The 15,127-nt window shown below is 38.5% G+C and overlaps 1 protein-coding gene across 6 annotated transcripts in view; it reads left to right on the top strand.

Moving 5' to 3' along the window:
* The window catches only part of dtnbb (dystrobrevin, beta b), a 35,135-nt gene that overhangs the window by 1,903 nt on the left and 18,105 nt on the right, over positions 1 to 15,127 (top strand). For all 6 annotated transcript variants that reach the window (XM_067615143.1, XM_067615142.1, XM_067615141.1 and 3 more), the window contains exons 2-10: positions 1,082 to 1,128; positions 2,872 to 2,939; positions 3,198 to 3,278; positions 3,402 to 3,615; positions 7,007 to 7,092; positions 7,405 to 7,559; positions 7,659 to 7,764; positions 8,969 to 9,135; positions 11,075 to 11,199. In XM_067615143.1, coding sequence (XP_067471244.1) covers positions 2,873 to 2,939; positions 3,198 to 3,278; positions 3,402 to 3,615; positions 7,007 to 7,092; positions 7,405 to 7,559; positions 7,659 to 7,764; positions 8,969 to 9,135; positions 11,075 to 11,199 — 1,001 coding nt within the window. In that variant the 5' untranslated portion in view covers positions 1,082 to 1,128; position 2,872. The remainder of the gene's footprint in view (positions 1 to 1,081; positions 1,129 to 2,871; positions 2,940 to 3,197; positions 3,279 to 3,401; positions 3,616 to 7,006; positions 7,093 to 7,404; positions 7,560 to 7,658; positions 7,765 to 8,968; positions 9,136 to 11,074; positions 11,200 to 15,127) is intronic.

The raw sequence follows: 15,127 nt of genomic DNA, 5'->3' as shown, positions 1-15,127 counted from the left end.
GAGCATTAAAATTTGGATTTTTAAAGCAAACATGCCAAATATTCTTTGGTTACATCTCCTTAATGTGCGTTTTTTCTGCTTTTCTCTGTTTTATATTCATTGTATTTTTTATATTTCATTGTAAAGTGAGTATCTTTGGTTTTTGGACCGTTAGTTGGATAAAGAAGTCACCTTGAGCTGCGGGAAATAATGATTTTTCACTGTTTCTTGGCATTTCATAGACTAAATCAATAAATCAAGTAGTGAAAATAATCAGAAGTTAATACCTATTCTTTTAACTTATCAGTGAAATAATGCGTTAATTTAATAACGCTGCATTTTAGAGGAAGTGGTTCTTGCTGGTGCCTGTAACAAGCAATAAAAAAATATTCTACACAAGTCAGAGTAGCACGATTGTAACTTGAAAGAGGCACTGTCATGACAGTAGAGATCACTCTGAGAAGAGGAATGTCTCTAAAATGAGCAGGAAACTGGCTGGATACAAAAAAAAAGAGGCAAGAAATAGAGAGAAACAGTCCCTGTCTGCAGAGTTCCTGAGGCTAGCAGAACCTTGGCTTCTTTGCTCTCGCTCAACTGGTCAGCTGATCGCCCCCTTTGGTTGGCGAACGTACCCTGTGAACATGCATATGATCCAGAGATGTTCGAGGGGGGCCCGGTCCCTTGGTCCAAAGCTGTCCAGGGGAACCCGACGTTTCTTGCATATCGGCCACTCGTAATGTGCTCTGTGTCCGTCATCATTAAGTGGTTACTTTGCGGCTCAGTCAGTGTCATTAGCCCACAGGATGCAGTCACTGCTGAGCGGGATGTCATGGAGAATTATCATTTGCACAGACCACTGGCACTGGAGTGTTCCCCAGCCAGCTCACCAGTATCTCTACAGGAGGAGAGAGACGGGAAACAAAAGCACAAATTGAGAGTTAATGAAGTCCTTGAAGGAGGGAGAGAGGGTGGGGGGGGGTGTTAATTACTTATTTAAAAGTCAAATACATTTTGTCAGCAGGGAATAGCTTATCTCTCATAGTAATGGTGACATCAAGTGGAAAGATACCCTCACTAACTCTCTTATGACTTGTCTTCACAGGGTCGACGTGTAGTGGTTCACTTTGTTTGACATTCAGCCAGCGACAGGTAAATACTTTTAAAATCTTCATAAAATCAGATACACAATGCTGAAGTTATGTCTTCTATACAAAAAAATGTCATGTATCATAATAATTATGTGGTAAAAGAAGATAGTATGTCTGTCATGTATCGTCTTACTGAAAACATGATGATGCTACAGTATTTACTACATATTAGACCATAAATGTGTGCTGCTAATTTGTTGATGAGAGTGGAATATGATGACTATTTAGGAACATAATGTAAGATTACTGCTCAAGAACAATTATAGATAGCTGCAGCTGCAATAAAAATGACACGTACTACTGGAGAAATCACTTAAAACACATTAAAAGAATGAAGGAATGAATGAAGTAGTGAAACCTGTGTTGTTTCAAAGAGCCTTTGTCTTCTGCAGGTATGAGTACTGAGGTGAAGCCAAAACAGACACCTACAATCCCTTTTAAAAATGCACAACACAGAAGTTCAATAAGCATCAGCACAAAAGTTGAAATTGTTCATTTGATGTACAGTCTTTGGTATAAAAGTCGTGAGCGCCCTTTTTGTTCCTCTGTACAACGTCTGATACCTGCATTGTAGTCAAGATTATTTATGTCTTTTATAAGACCGAACTCTTTTTTTCCAGTTTTGTCTTTGTGCAGCTTATTTTAATGCAAAATACAGACTGTCAACACACTTCAGGAGTAGTTTGACATTTTGGGAAATTCCCTTATTTACTTTCAGTTAGATGAGAATATTGATACCACTTAATAATGACACAAAAACCGAAGTGTAAAATGACAATTTGTGGATTTATGGGGGGTTTTACATGTCACACTGTTTCTTGGGCAGATTCTTATCGTCACTGTGAAGTTTCCAGGCAAACAGCAGTAGAGTCACAACACGTTTTTTTGTACAGATGAAATAAATAAGATAGAACATGTTAATCAATGAGCTTCAGAGGTGCTTGTGAGTGGATTTTGTTACTTTTGGACAGAGCCAGGCTAGCTGTTTGCCCCCCGTTTCCAGTTTTTATGCTAAGCTAAGCGAAGCGGCTACTGGCTTTACCCTCATATTTCCCAAAATGTGAAACTCCTCCTTTGAATTAAAGTCATAGTTTTGTCAACATTACATTTTCTTAGTTGTGACTGAGCACCTCAGGGGCTCTCCATGATACGTTGCTGTATAACAGTGCCACTTTTATGCCCACATCTCCGTATTTTATCACTAATTAACATCTTGAAGAATTTTTTTTTTAAAAAATAGCAGGTTAGTCAGATTATTAGGCTACTGTAGGTTTTCAAAATCAGTTCTATAATTGTTGTACCAGTTGTAAAAACTATAAATTTTGTCCCTTTAACTGGTGTCATCCTCCTTTAAACAGCCAACCAAAGCTAGAACATCTATATATTTCACAAACTGAGTTGCTGATGTGATGACTAATACAGTCCTTGATGCACAGGGTGAATAATAAAGAGGAAAGAATGCACACATACATACCAACCCCTCTATATTCTTCTCTTTAGTCCATTCTCTCGAAACATTTTTCTTCAGTTGCAGTAATAATGTGTATATATATATATATATATATATATATATATATATATATATATATATATATATATATACATATACATATATATATATAATTCATGCTGACTTGTTTGGTATCTGAATGATTGTGGACAATGAAAGGAGCTGCGTGTCGCATTTATTAACAAGCTGAGTGTCTGAACAGTGTTACATGCTCTGCTGTTTGATGTGCCACAGAATGATCGAGGAAGGCAGTAAACGAGGCAAGGCCATGGTGGAGAAGAGACAGCTCTTCATGGAAATGAGTGAGTTGACTGAGAAAATGTCTTTTCACTATTCATAGTCAGAACCGGCTCATGTAATTCTTTGACTGGCTCTAAGTTGCGCAGGAGATGCGTGGTTTCTCACACGTATAATTCCTCCCACACAAACACAGTGATAGTGTTTAAATGTACCCTGAGTAATCCTGATCATGTTTGTAAGGAGTTTAATTTTATTTCTGCACTGGACATTTTATTGGAGATTTGTTGATTTGAGAATTTCTTTATGGTTTTGTTTTACAGGAGCTCAAAACTTTGATGTTATCAGACTGTCGACTTATAGGACCGCCTGCAAACTCCGGTTTGTGCAAAAGAGATGCAACCGTAAGAGCATGATTCTTAAAAGATTTCCCCCTGTTTTTAACAGATATGACACTGTGCTACCAATAGAAACATTGGTTCCAACATGCACAGGCTTAATTGATCACAGTCTGCCCCCTCTCACAGTTCATCTGGTGGATGTCTGGAACATGATCGAAGCTTTTCGTGACAACGGGCTCAACACATTGGACCACAACGCTGAGATCAATGTGTCGCGGCTGGAGACTATCCTGTCTTCCATCTACTACCAGCTCAACAAGCGGCTGCCCACCACCCACCAGATCAATGTAGAACAGTCCATCGGGCTGCTGCTCAACTTCATGGTGGCCACCTATGACAGGTACGGTGTGGGTGTGTTACCACAGAGCAGCACTTTACTCTGTAGGTGGTGAATCAGCTCTTCTATTGTTTGGATAGCTTTGCTGCAGATATCAAAACAAGTATAATCACACACAGTTGTTACTGAGGTGGAGATGTTAACATTTGATATGTGTTCAACAAACATGACTCAAAACAAAAATCTTAAATGCTAATCAACAATCGTCATCTAACTCAGTTCAATTCAGATTTTTATTGTAGCACATACAGCATAAAAACTCCATAAAAAGTCAGTGTGAAATAAAAACATCTTATGAATAAGACTAAGGATAAGAAAAGTGCCTGCCTCTATTAGGGACTAATAAGCAAGTTGGCAGGTTCATATGGTTTATTTGATTTATTGCACATGGAATCAATGAAAAATTGAACCTGCTGCACCTTATTTTCAGCAACCTGTATCACTGAGCGGATGGCAGGATGTAATATTCCTCAAACAGAAGATTGTCCAGATTTGTTAAGATTGATTTTAGTGTTTTGTGCGTTTAACAAAAACATCTGACAGAAAGGCTGCTTATCACCTTGACAGTGCTGCCCCAGATGATAACTGTAATATCATGTGGTGAATACTTTTAACAGCTGAGGAGAAACACTTTACCGCGTAAAGTGTTGTTCAGTCAGAACACCCTGGAACCAATTTCAGCAAGACTTTCCTGACACTGAGCTCAAAGCCCCCCTCTGGCAGAGCCTCAGATACACATTTGATGATCAGAAACACAAATTCAAGAAACATTCAAAAACAACTAAATGCTAATACAGGAGAAGCTGGGGGAGTTAAAGATCTGGAAGCAGTGTAGCAGCAAGGATGCAGAGCTCAGCGTTAAGGTGTGCAGACTGAATAAACACCAAATTTTTATATGGACTTTTATTGTGACAAATAGGTCGAGGCTCAGTAATTGTTTCATGTGTCAACTGTCTTACTGCCATAAGTACTTGACAATCAACTCACAGGCAACTCATTCAATATTTTTAAGCAAAGTGGAAATACCTAGTTTCCAAGTGAAAATGACTTACTTTCAACAGTCAGCTGGTAGACATTTAAATATCTACTGATACATGTTTGTGTCGTCGCCAGAACCAGTTAGAACCAGTTAAAATACAGTTATACTTACACTAACAAGGGATCAAGAGAAGTTTTGTTTACACTAGAAAGAGGATGATGCATGTCAGAAAATAGAGTTTACATTTTTACCCCACTGTGTAGTTTTAATGCATTCAGGCATTCAGTCTCACTGTAGATATATATGGATCAACACAGTAACTGATTATATTAGGGCTGCAACTAATGATTATTTTCATTATTGACTAATTCGCTGATTATTTTCTTGATAAATCGATGAATTGTTTAGTCAATAAAACATCAAAAAGAGGAAGAAAAAGTCCATCACAGTATCCTACAGAACAAGGTGACATAAAATATGTTGATTTTCTGACAAATAGTCCAAACTCAATTCACTAAGACCATAAAAAGCACTGAATTCTCACATTTAGGAACCCTAAAACTATCAAATGTTTTCTTTCTTTCTAATTGTTGCAGCTCTGGATTCAATTTTTTTCACTTATTCAGTTGTCAGGGATATTTTAATGTGAACATTAAATAATAGCATTCGCCAGGATTGAAATGCAGAGAGGTTTTTCAATTATTTGGATCTTTTTGTTCTGCTACATTTTCTGCAGCTTTTATTTAAATTGAGCAATTCAAGCAAATTCAACTCAACTACTTAAATTCTAAGTAAAATAACTCAGAGCATTCTCTATTTTGGCAAGGAAATTGTTTGGAAATGAAGGACCTGTAAAATAAAGCCTTATTATTTTATTTTCCAACACAAAAGTCTAAATGCTGCTTCAAATGCCACTCAGCCTCCACTCTGCCAGGAATAACATTGTAATTGAAGACATCGGCCTGAAGGAATCATGTTTAAATGTACTGGAATAAGCCTAAAGAATACAGTCCATGTCCAAGTTTTTAATTGTACTGTAAAATGTAAACTCCACTCAAGGTTACTAAAAAAAAATTTTAAAAAAAGATCTCAGTGTCCTCAATGGTAGCAACAGCCTTGATTTCACTGTACAAACAATCCATCCAACAAGGTTTTAGGCCTCAGAAAACTTGGCAATAAGCTGACGAATATTGGAACAAACAAAGATCTTTGTCCTCCATCTCCCAATAGACAACAGAGTGTGCTGTGTTAAAGAAAATACCTGAAGTAACTGAAGTAGCCCTGGTGACGTCTTACTGTATATACCTCCTCTTAATGCCTGCTTTGTGCTCAAGGCCCCAGACTTTGTGAATCATGGAGAGCACAGAGGTTTATTATTGACCGTAAAGCTCTCTCTCATTATTGTACCTTGTATGCTCAAATTGATTGGCCTCTTGCCCTGTCCATTCATGTGGCCCATTCAATTGGTTTACTTTTATCTGTAAGGCCATTCTGGCGCTGCTTCGTTATTATTCATGCTGCCCTATCTCTGGAAAACTTCGTGGAAATTACTGTCTGCGATCACAGGAAGCGGTCTCGCTATCTGTCCCTGAGGTCCAAACTGAATTAGGCAGAAGAGCTTTCATGTACTCTATTACCTCTGCTCGGAAGCCGGAGCTAAATGAATCTGAAATGAAAGAGCCGGTCTCTCTTGGCAAGTTAAAAAGATTTTAAGGAATCTAAATAATTACCTGTATATACCTTGTTAAGATGTAATTTTAATTTTAAAAGGCCTAGTTCATGCTTGCTGATGATTTTCGACATGTGTTTCAAATATATATTCTCACTCATACAGATTGCTGTATGTTACGTTTATCTTGACGCCATTTTTTCCCTTTATTTTTAAATCTCAAATTTGTAATCTCAGCAGAATTGTCTGGTTAAATCCACGAAATAGAATAAAGCAAAATGCATTTTACTTTTCATTGTAACCTTTGAATGATAATAATAATAATATTTCTGTGCAAACAGGGCATTATCCTTTACTAAAGTGAGTCTATGTAACACCTCTAATACTTCTCTTCTCCCTGTATGAGATTTCTTTCTTTTATACATAATTCCTGACAAATAAATGTAATAAACTAAACTAAAACACAGGGTGACAGTTAAACAAGTGGAAAAGAGTCATAAAGTCAGTATTTACATAGCAATCACCGCCTAAAGTTAGCTAACATTAGCATCCTAAAGCTACTGGTCATACCACACCAACAAAGGTTGTAGTGGCAAAACTTCTGAGTTTATTGAAATGAATATGGGTGCATTTTTTTAAAATGAATTAAACGTCTCACTTCTATGACTAAGATTGTGTTATTATGTTAAGTCACATAGTCATTCTTAAATGTACTGATGAAATGTCACCTCTCTCTCCACTTGCAGTGAAAGCCATGGGAAGCTGACAGTTTTCTCAATGAAATCCATGCTGGCAACGATGTGTGGAGGGAAAATTGTGGACAAACTACGTTGTAAGTTCATATTTGACTACCTAACATATAGCGTGTAAGAATATTTAGAGCTGCCTTTTTTTTTAAATCTGATCTGGTTAGCTGCAGATGTCTCCTGGGACAGCTGCAGTCTTCATGTAGTTGCTCTTATTAAACACACAGGGGCACTGTTGGTACATGCATGCAGAATTCATTTGCTTTAACTGTACATGTTTTAACTCTCTGTAAAGTGTGTGCACCATGGATCAATAGTTTCCATTCACAGGAATGTCAAAAGCCTTTTTGCACTCTGTTTTTTGCAGAGCATTAACTCTGGCATTTTCTGTCTCTCAGATATTTTCTCACAGATCTCTGACTCAAGTGGAGTCATGGTGTTTGCTAAGTTTGATCAGTTTCTTCGGGAGGTGCTGAAACTTCCCACAGCCGTGTTCGAGGGCCCCTCGTTTGGTTACACGGAGCATTCAGTGCGGACGTGCTTCCCTCAGCAGGTAGGAGGAGGATACTTATTCCTTGCAGGGGATCTTGTAGCTAAACTCTATTGATGAGCATATGTAAACGGATGCATGCATGTGTGTGTTTCTATCTAGAAGAAGATCATGCTGAACACGTTTTTGGATGTGTTGATGGCAGATCCTCCGCCTCAATGCCTCGTATGGCTACCGCTCATGCACCGACTCGCTAATGTTGAAAATGGTAAGACCTGGACTCTCAACTGTTTCTATTTACACTGTATGCCCATGTTGAAGTTTCAACATTTGAACAAGCCAGCTTCTCATTTATTTTTTCTGAATTTTAAACTGATATTGTCCAATAAACTTACCTTAAAATGGTGTTCCCCAACCAGGATAACTTGTATTTCTGCAGTTGTCAGGGGTACATGGAAAGATTGTGGAGCAGCTCAGCAAATCTGGAAAAAAAATATATATATATAATTTAGTAAAAAATATGTCCACATGTTTGTGTGCAGGAGGAAAATAACACAGATATGATTATAAATTGGTGTGAGGTTGATCTTAAAGTATATTTATTGTCACAATAACTGTCAGGTATGAAAGTCAATGTACACTTTCAATGCTTGAATTGCATGCAAACTCATTAGCACATGAACAGAGTTGAAAGAGCTGAAAAGTAATGAATAAATAGTTTAAACATTCAACTTCTGCCACATCAAGTGACAGTATAAATGCAAACTCAACCAAAACAAATGAGAAAAAGAAAATGTGAGCACAAGCCTAAACAATTCCAGGATTGCTATGTGAAAAAAAGGTTGCAATATCAATTTTATATAATTAAAGGAACAGTGTGTAAGATTTAGTGGCATCTAGCAGTGAGGTTGCAGACTGCAACCAAATGAGTACACCTCCCCTCCCCCTCCAGACATGTAGAAGAACCTACGGTGGCCACGAAACTCGCAAAAAACGTGAAAGGCCCTCTCTAGAGCCGGTGTTTGGTTTGTCCGTTCTGGGCCTCTGCAGAAACATGGTTTTGCAACATGGTGGCCTCTGTGAAGGAGGATCTGCTCCCTATGAAGATGTAAAGAGCTGATTCTAAGGTAACGAAAACACAACAGTTCTTATTTTCAGGTGATTATACACCAATTAAAACATACTGAGTATTATATTCCAGTTCTGCCAAGTCCATTCCGCTAGATGCCACTAAATTCTACACACTGGTCCTTTAATAGTGTTATGTAACGTCCAGTTTAAAATAATTTCAAATGAATACATTTGGAAGATGAAGACCGTGTATGTAAAGGAGTGCTTGAGTTCCTCTGATAGGGCTGTGGGAGTACATACATTTTCTTTTACCCTTTTTGTGACCCTGTAAGTAGAGATTTTACTTATACGGAGAAAACACGAAAAGAAAATCCTCCCTTTGTTATGTCTTCACCACTCAGTCTTCCATCCGGTGGAATGTTCATATTGCCGGAGTGAGAGCATGATGGGTTTCCGGTATCGGTGCCAACAGTGCCATGGCTACCAGCTCTGTCAGAGCTGCTTCTGGCGTGGCCATGCTAATGGTCCCCATAGCAACCAGCACCAGATGAAGGAGCACTCATCTTGGGTAAGACAAAGCCCTAATGACTTTCAATTTTACATTGTGTTTTTCCCTTTTCTAAACAATTCAAAAGTCAATATCTCTCTGAGTGCGTGGAATGATTTTACAACATAGCACACCATTCAGGCGTCTCCCTACATTTCCTGTCCTCTCAAAGCAATCCAAGGGGGATTTTATGGTGGGGTTTTTTTTACTCATTTTGGTAAGTGAAATTGTATTGATTGAATTCACTATGTTGCCGCATTTCCCCAAGGATTGATCATTATATTATAAATCGAAACAAGGGAAGTCATAGGCGCTGGATCCCAAATCCAATTCCCATCTCACTCAGTTGTACACAGTGAAGAATGACTGATTCATGAAACCTCAGGACTGGGATGACATGCCTGAGTGCGTGAAACACAAAACAATGTCTGAAATATAAAAAAAAGCATTCATGGTATTTATCAGAAAGGTTAGGTGGATAAATCATTTTATCTGATATATCAGGCCACTATTGGCTTTTTACTTTTGGGACAAATTGGTGTAAATCATATGTCACATCTGTGACATTGATTACCACATGTCATTTGGTTTCTAGTGTTCAAAACAACCTGTAATGTTTGTCTTTGACATTTGGAAACATTTTCTATCTGCCACTATTCTGATTAACTGGCATTATTACTAACCATGGCTGCTCTAACATGCCTCTTACTGTGCTACTCAGCGCACTATATTTACTTTCAGCTTTTATATGTGAATGTCAGAATTATAAAGTGTAAAATGTATGCATTTTATAGACAAAGACGGGCTATTTAATTTCTATTACACATTCATAACAGGTGAACTAAATGTTCTTTACATCAAACAGGAACATGTAACATATATAGAATAACACAATAGATTTAAATACAAGAAAGTGCAACATGAACATAGTTCTGATAAATCTCTGTTCATCAGCAAGTTTGTACCACAATAACCAAAGCCACTAACATCACCATAAGTCCCCTCAAAATAAAAATAATTTTTGCTAAAAAAAACCCACAATGCAATATTTCGCTTTTGCTTGATATGTTTATTACAGTTATTATTTGTGAATCTACATCTTAATTTACTACTCACTCTCAGGGGGAGTTTTGATTGGCTTGTTTAAATATTGTCGTCACATTAAAAAGTTGGTTAAAATGTTGGGAGTTGTTACCAGTTTCGATCTTCTGCTGCACTTAATTAGTATGTTTGAAAGCAAAAGTGTAGATAATTCCTATTTTTCTTAATATCTGATGTCTATCAACTTTATAAAAACCTTTCTCCCCGACAACAGTTGTGTAAAAACCTTTCAAATTTATGCACACAGTATCTTCCATCAAAAACCCATTGTAAAAATTTTGGTACTGTATTTTATAGTTACACTGCCTTCATGTCATCAAGTGTTACTGTAATTACCTGTTTCAGACTTGTAAACATCTTTTATGTTAACATCAAAGTTGTAATTATGACTGGAAAGCTGATGATGACTTAGAGGTCCAATATATCTTCCAATTATATGGAAGCACATAACAAATATGTTGTTCAAGATACTTAAACCCAAATTTAATGGATAAGGTGTTAAATTGTCATTCCACAGTTGCTCGATGATGTGAACGTACACAAGTCGTACTCTACCCTCCATCACTTCTCATACGTGAAGTGAAAGCAGCATAATGGCCAGAATGCAGTACAGTTTTAGGGCTGTAGTGCAGCTTGTATAACAGCACCGCAGCCACCAGAACCGCATCTCAAGTAGCGGACTGAATATGCACAAACTACTGCTGATCCACACTTTTGACCGAGTAAACAAACTGTTGACCTAGTTATGTAAATTACCCCTGCAGCAGCTTAAAACTCTTCCTACTATTCTGACACGATGACAGCAGTGAATACAACACACAAGGTGACAGATACTCTGTTTTTCCCGCCCTCTTCACAGAAGTCTCCGGCCAAAAAGCTGAGCCACGCAATCAGTAAATCTCTAGGCTGCGTCCCCATCGGAGAACCACCGCATCCTGTGTTCCCCGAACAGGCAGAGAGACCACAGGAACTCACCCATACTGTGTAAGAGCCTCTCCAAGGCATTTGTTACCACTATTTGTGTCATTAATGAGGGACACCCAACTGATTTGTTGATGAACAGCACAGTAGTACCCAGTGTGCTAATGATCTATAGTTGTTCCCGTCATGTAACTGCCTCCATCTTTCCATTTCGCTGTCACCACATGACTGATAGTGTGCCATCTCGCTAAGATGTCAAGCCCCTGATTATTTGCTAACACGGAAATGCTGATATACTACGCTAAGGTTCAGCCACCGCTGCCGTTAAGAGCGCAGTGGTCCTCATCAGTCTGTTGGCAATGAAACAGGGACGGTGGTATAAATCTCACACTCCAGGCTTTGAGGCTCCTGGAAGTCATTATAGGAAATGCATTATATTCTGCTGCTGTCTTAAACCTGGCACACTCATTTACATTTCAGTTGAAAAATAGTGCGATTTCCATAATCAATTCCACCACCGAGATACATCCGCAGTAGCTCGCATCGCTAAGGTCACTTCATATTTTTCACATCATCGTTATGCCGAAACTGACGGTTTTTGGCCTCCACCAAGACAAAATCAAATAATGTTTCAGATTTTAAGAAGTGATTTATGATTTTGCTTGTTCATGGCATTAATAGGATTATAGGGAATAACAACTTTCTCATTTGAGCTTTCAACATTTCTCGTGGCGCATTTCATAACAAAATCCTGCTTCATATTCCAGTCACGATCATAAATCTACAGTAAGCTGTCTGTATATGCTTTTGCTGCTGGCAAGTGTCAGTGAGTAATTGATAGTGAGCTACATCACGGGGGAGAAACTAGCTCAGTGAATGCCAAGAAATATAGACACAACATAAATACATCAACATGATTTCCTGTTTTACTGCACGATAGATACCATCATCTCTGAATCAGTTCTCATCGAGGCTCTGCCCACTGGCAGGAGGATTTTTTCTGCATTGTGCCCAAACTTATGCATTTAAGATGAAGTTTACATTTGCATATATTTACAATTCATCACAATGCGGAGAATCAACTGTCAACCCGGATGTTTTCCTCCAACTGAGAGATGAGGCGATTGGATTATCCTGCGCGGTATAGGCTGTGTAGCATGAAATTACATCACACAAGTAGATTAATATTGATTAAAATAAAATTTGTGGCTAGGACTATTTTTGGATTATGTCTATCCAGTGCCCTCAGCGAGCAGTAATCCGTGTCGTTTTTTTGTTTTTTTGTTGTTTTTTTTTACGATTTTGATTATTTGAGATGATGGAGGCCCTGTGAATATTGAGTCCTGTCCTGGAAAATTCACTTGGGGCTCTTGATTATATTGGATTTTATTGTACAGCAGCCTTTCATTGTAATTCTTTTTCTAAGAAAGATTTTTCCCTGAACTAAGGCTCCTGTTTGAGCACATTTTACCTCAAATTAAAGATGTATTATTCATCACGCACAGCCATATATACTATATCTCTGTGATACCTCTAAAGATGAAGTTTTCGGTTTGAAATTGCAGGAACTTCTTGTCGTTATGTTCTCTTTAAGACTTTAAAGGACAAAGTGCATTTTCATGCTCTCACAGATGACATTTCAAGGTTGGTAGCTCTGTGTGTGTGTGTGTTCACTGACTTTTAGGATAATGGATATGACTGTTGACCCCTGAGACTTGTTTGTATGTCTCTGTGTATCTATTGTTATGTCTGACACAGGGACGTCTCTGTCTTTGATGATGGAAAAATATCTACCTTTGTTTCCTAAAGCTTTTATGTTTTTGTTATTCGTGAGGTGATAAAGTAGCACGCCTCTCATCAACCATGAAAAGATGTTTGTTTTTTAAACACGACAACCTTTCAAAATATGTATTCATCAGTGACTGCTGTGCTAATTTTGGTTCGGATTTAATGCGTCCATACTTAGCTATCCCGTTTTTAATGTCAAATCATTCCCAGCTGATATAAAACAAGTCTATTTGTATGCACGCAGATGAAGATATGCAGAATTTATGACACATAATTTGAGATTATGACATTTAAAGGAATAGTTTGACATTTTTTCTTCCTGAAACTTAGATGAGAAGATCAATACTTCTCTCATGTTTGAGAGTGGTATCGATCTTCTAATCTAACTCTCAGCAGGAAAGCAAATAATTCCCCCCCCAAAATTGAACTTTTCCTTTAAATACAACATACCAATTATAAACCCTACTTCTGCACTCTTTGTAGTCATTAGTATGCGGACAAGCTGGCACTAATGGAGTAATTCCCATTTCTTTACAGTCAATTTCAGAGAAATTGTGGGTGAATACAGTAATTATCTGCCTACCATTCCCATGTTGATTTCCCTGCTGGCAACAGAAATCTTCGCTCAAACTGGATCCCTCAGATAATGAGTCACAGGAAAACTGCCATGTCTCCATTTTAGTTTAAAACTAGCACAGATAGTTGCCAGTCCTGATGAATGTTGTCTGCGGAGAGGTGTTATTTCACGTTGTAAACCGGGAGACATCCATCAGCGCGCTCTCTCAGGTGTGTGTACGTGCATGTGAGGCTGACGAAGCACCTGTGAGTAAGTAATAATGGCAGAATCAGGGTAGAGCGTCAGGTTTGATCAAAACTCACAAATCGAAGGGACACGAGTCTCCCAATTGTCCAATCCCTCGCATCGTCTTCAGACATAGTGTAGCTATTCTGATGCTGTTTTGAAGTATTTACTGGCATCTGAAAGCAAAGACTAACAGCGAGCTGAGCTGTGAATTTTTCCCTCCGCTCAAGCTGTCAGCAAGATTCTTGGGGATTTGTGTTTTGGAGAGGAGTTATAGGTTTGGGATGCACCGTCTGTCTCAGGAACTTTAAATCTATGATACGGCTTCTTACCTTCAGACTTAGCACCGCTTCTGCTAGAAGACTTTAAGCACCAAAATAGTCTAAGAGTCCAAAATAGGCATCTTACCGTACTTTGCATTAATGTGGAATATGCACTATAGCGTCAAAATTCTCTATGAGCCATGTTTAATATTTAGCAACCAATTTTCCACTCTCTATATAATCCCCAGAAATCCCATAACATTTTTTAAATGCCTTCCTCTGTTTTACATCTTTTTTTACTCTCCGGGTCAATGCAAATTCCATCAATGTCATTAAAATGGAGAGAACAGGCATGTAATTCACTTTTCTGCGAGGGCGATCCATTGGGTTTTTATGGCTGAGGAACTGACAGCCTTGCGGGGAAATAGGAGCACTGTTGCCAGCAGGGAGGATGCTTCATGTTTGGGTATTATTTTTAGCCGGCTGAGGGCGATTGAAGGCAGCCATGCATCCGTTGTTGTCAGAAGTAAGGTGAATGTGTGAGGCGAATGTGAGCACTTAATTTTCCCTGTACCCCTGCCAACTGCCAAGTGCATGGAAAAGGGGGTGAGGGGGGGAGAGGGAGGGAGGGGGGGGGTACATTGTCATTCACTGCACGCAGGTAACACAAGGCTTAGCGCATTGCAGACTTTGATCTCTTTGTGCCTAAATGTTGTGTCAATTCACTCCTGTTTGACCTCTGAGACGCCGGCTCCCTGACCGGACAATGTGTCCTCAGTCAACATTTATTTCTCAGTTGAACCACCATGCTGCAGACGCTGATGTGAATAAGTCTGTTAGAATTAATCCAAGTACTTAGAGGATGGCGTCCAAGTGAAAATAAATACTGCTACTCTGATGCTTTTACATAAGAAGCTTTTTTTTTTTTGTCGCAAATTACTGTTCCACAAGAGTTATATTAGTGTACTCGAAAATGACTGATGATTATTTGATTATTATAGAAGGACAGCTGTGACTTATGTAACTCGCTGAAGGTAAGGGGAAGAGTTAAGATATGTAAATGCAATTATAGTGTAGACAGTAGGGGGCAGTTCGTTTTTGTCCTGAAGAGATGAGAGTAGATTTGTGCTTCTTTTTT

This window comes from Thunnus thynnus, chromosome 16 (assembly GCF_963924715.1).
Source record: "Thunnus thynnus chromosome 16, fThuThy2.1, whole genome shotgun sequence".
NCBI classification, from domain to species: Eukaryota; Metazoa; Chordata; class Actinopteri; order Scombriformes; family Scombridae; genus Thunnus; species Thunnus thynnus.
This window is presented reverse-complemented; position numbering and strand designations above follow the sequence as displayed.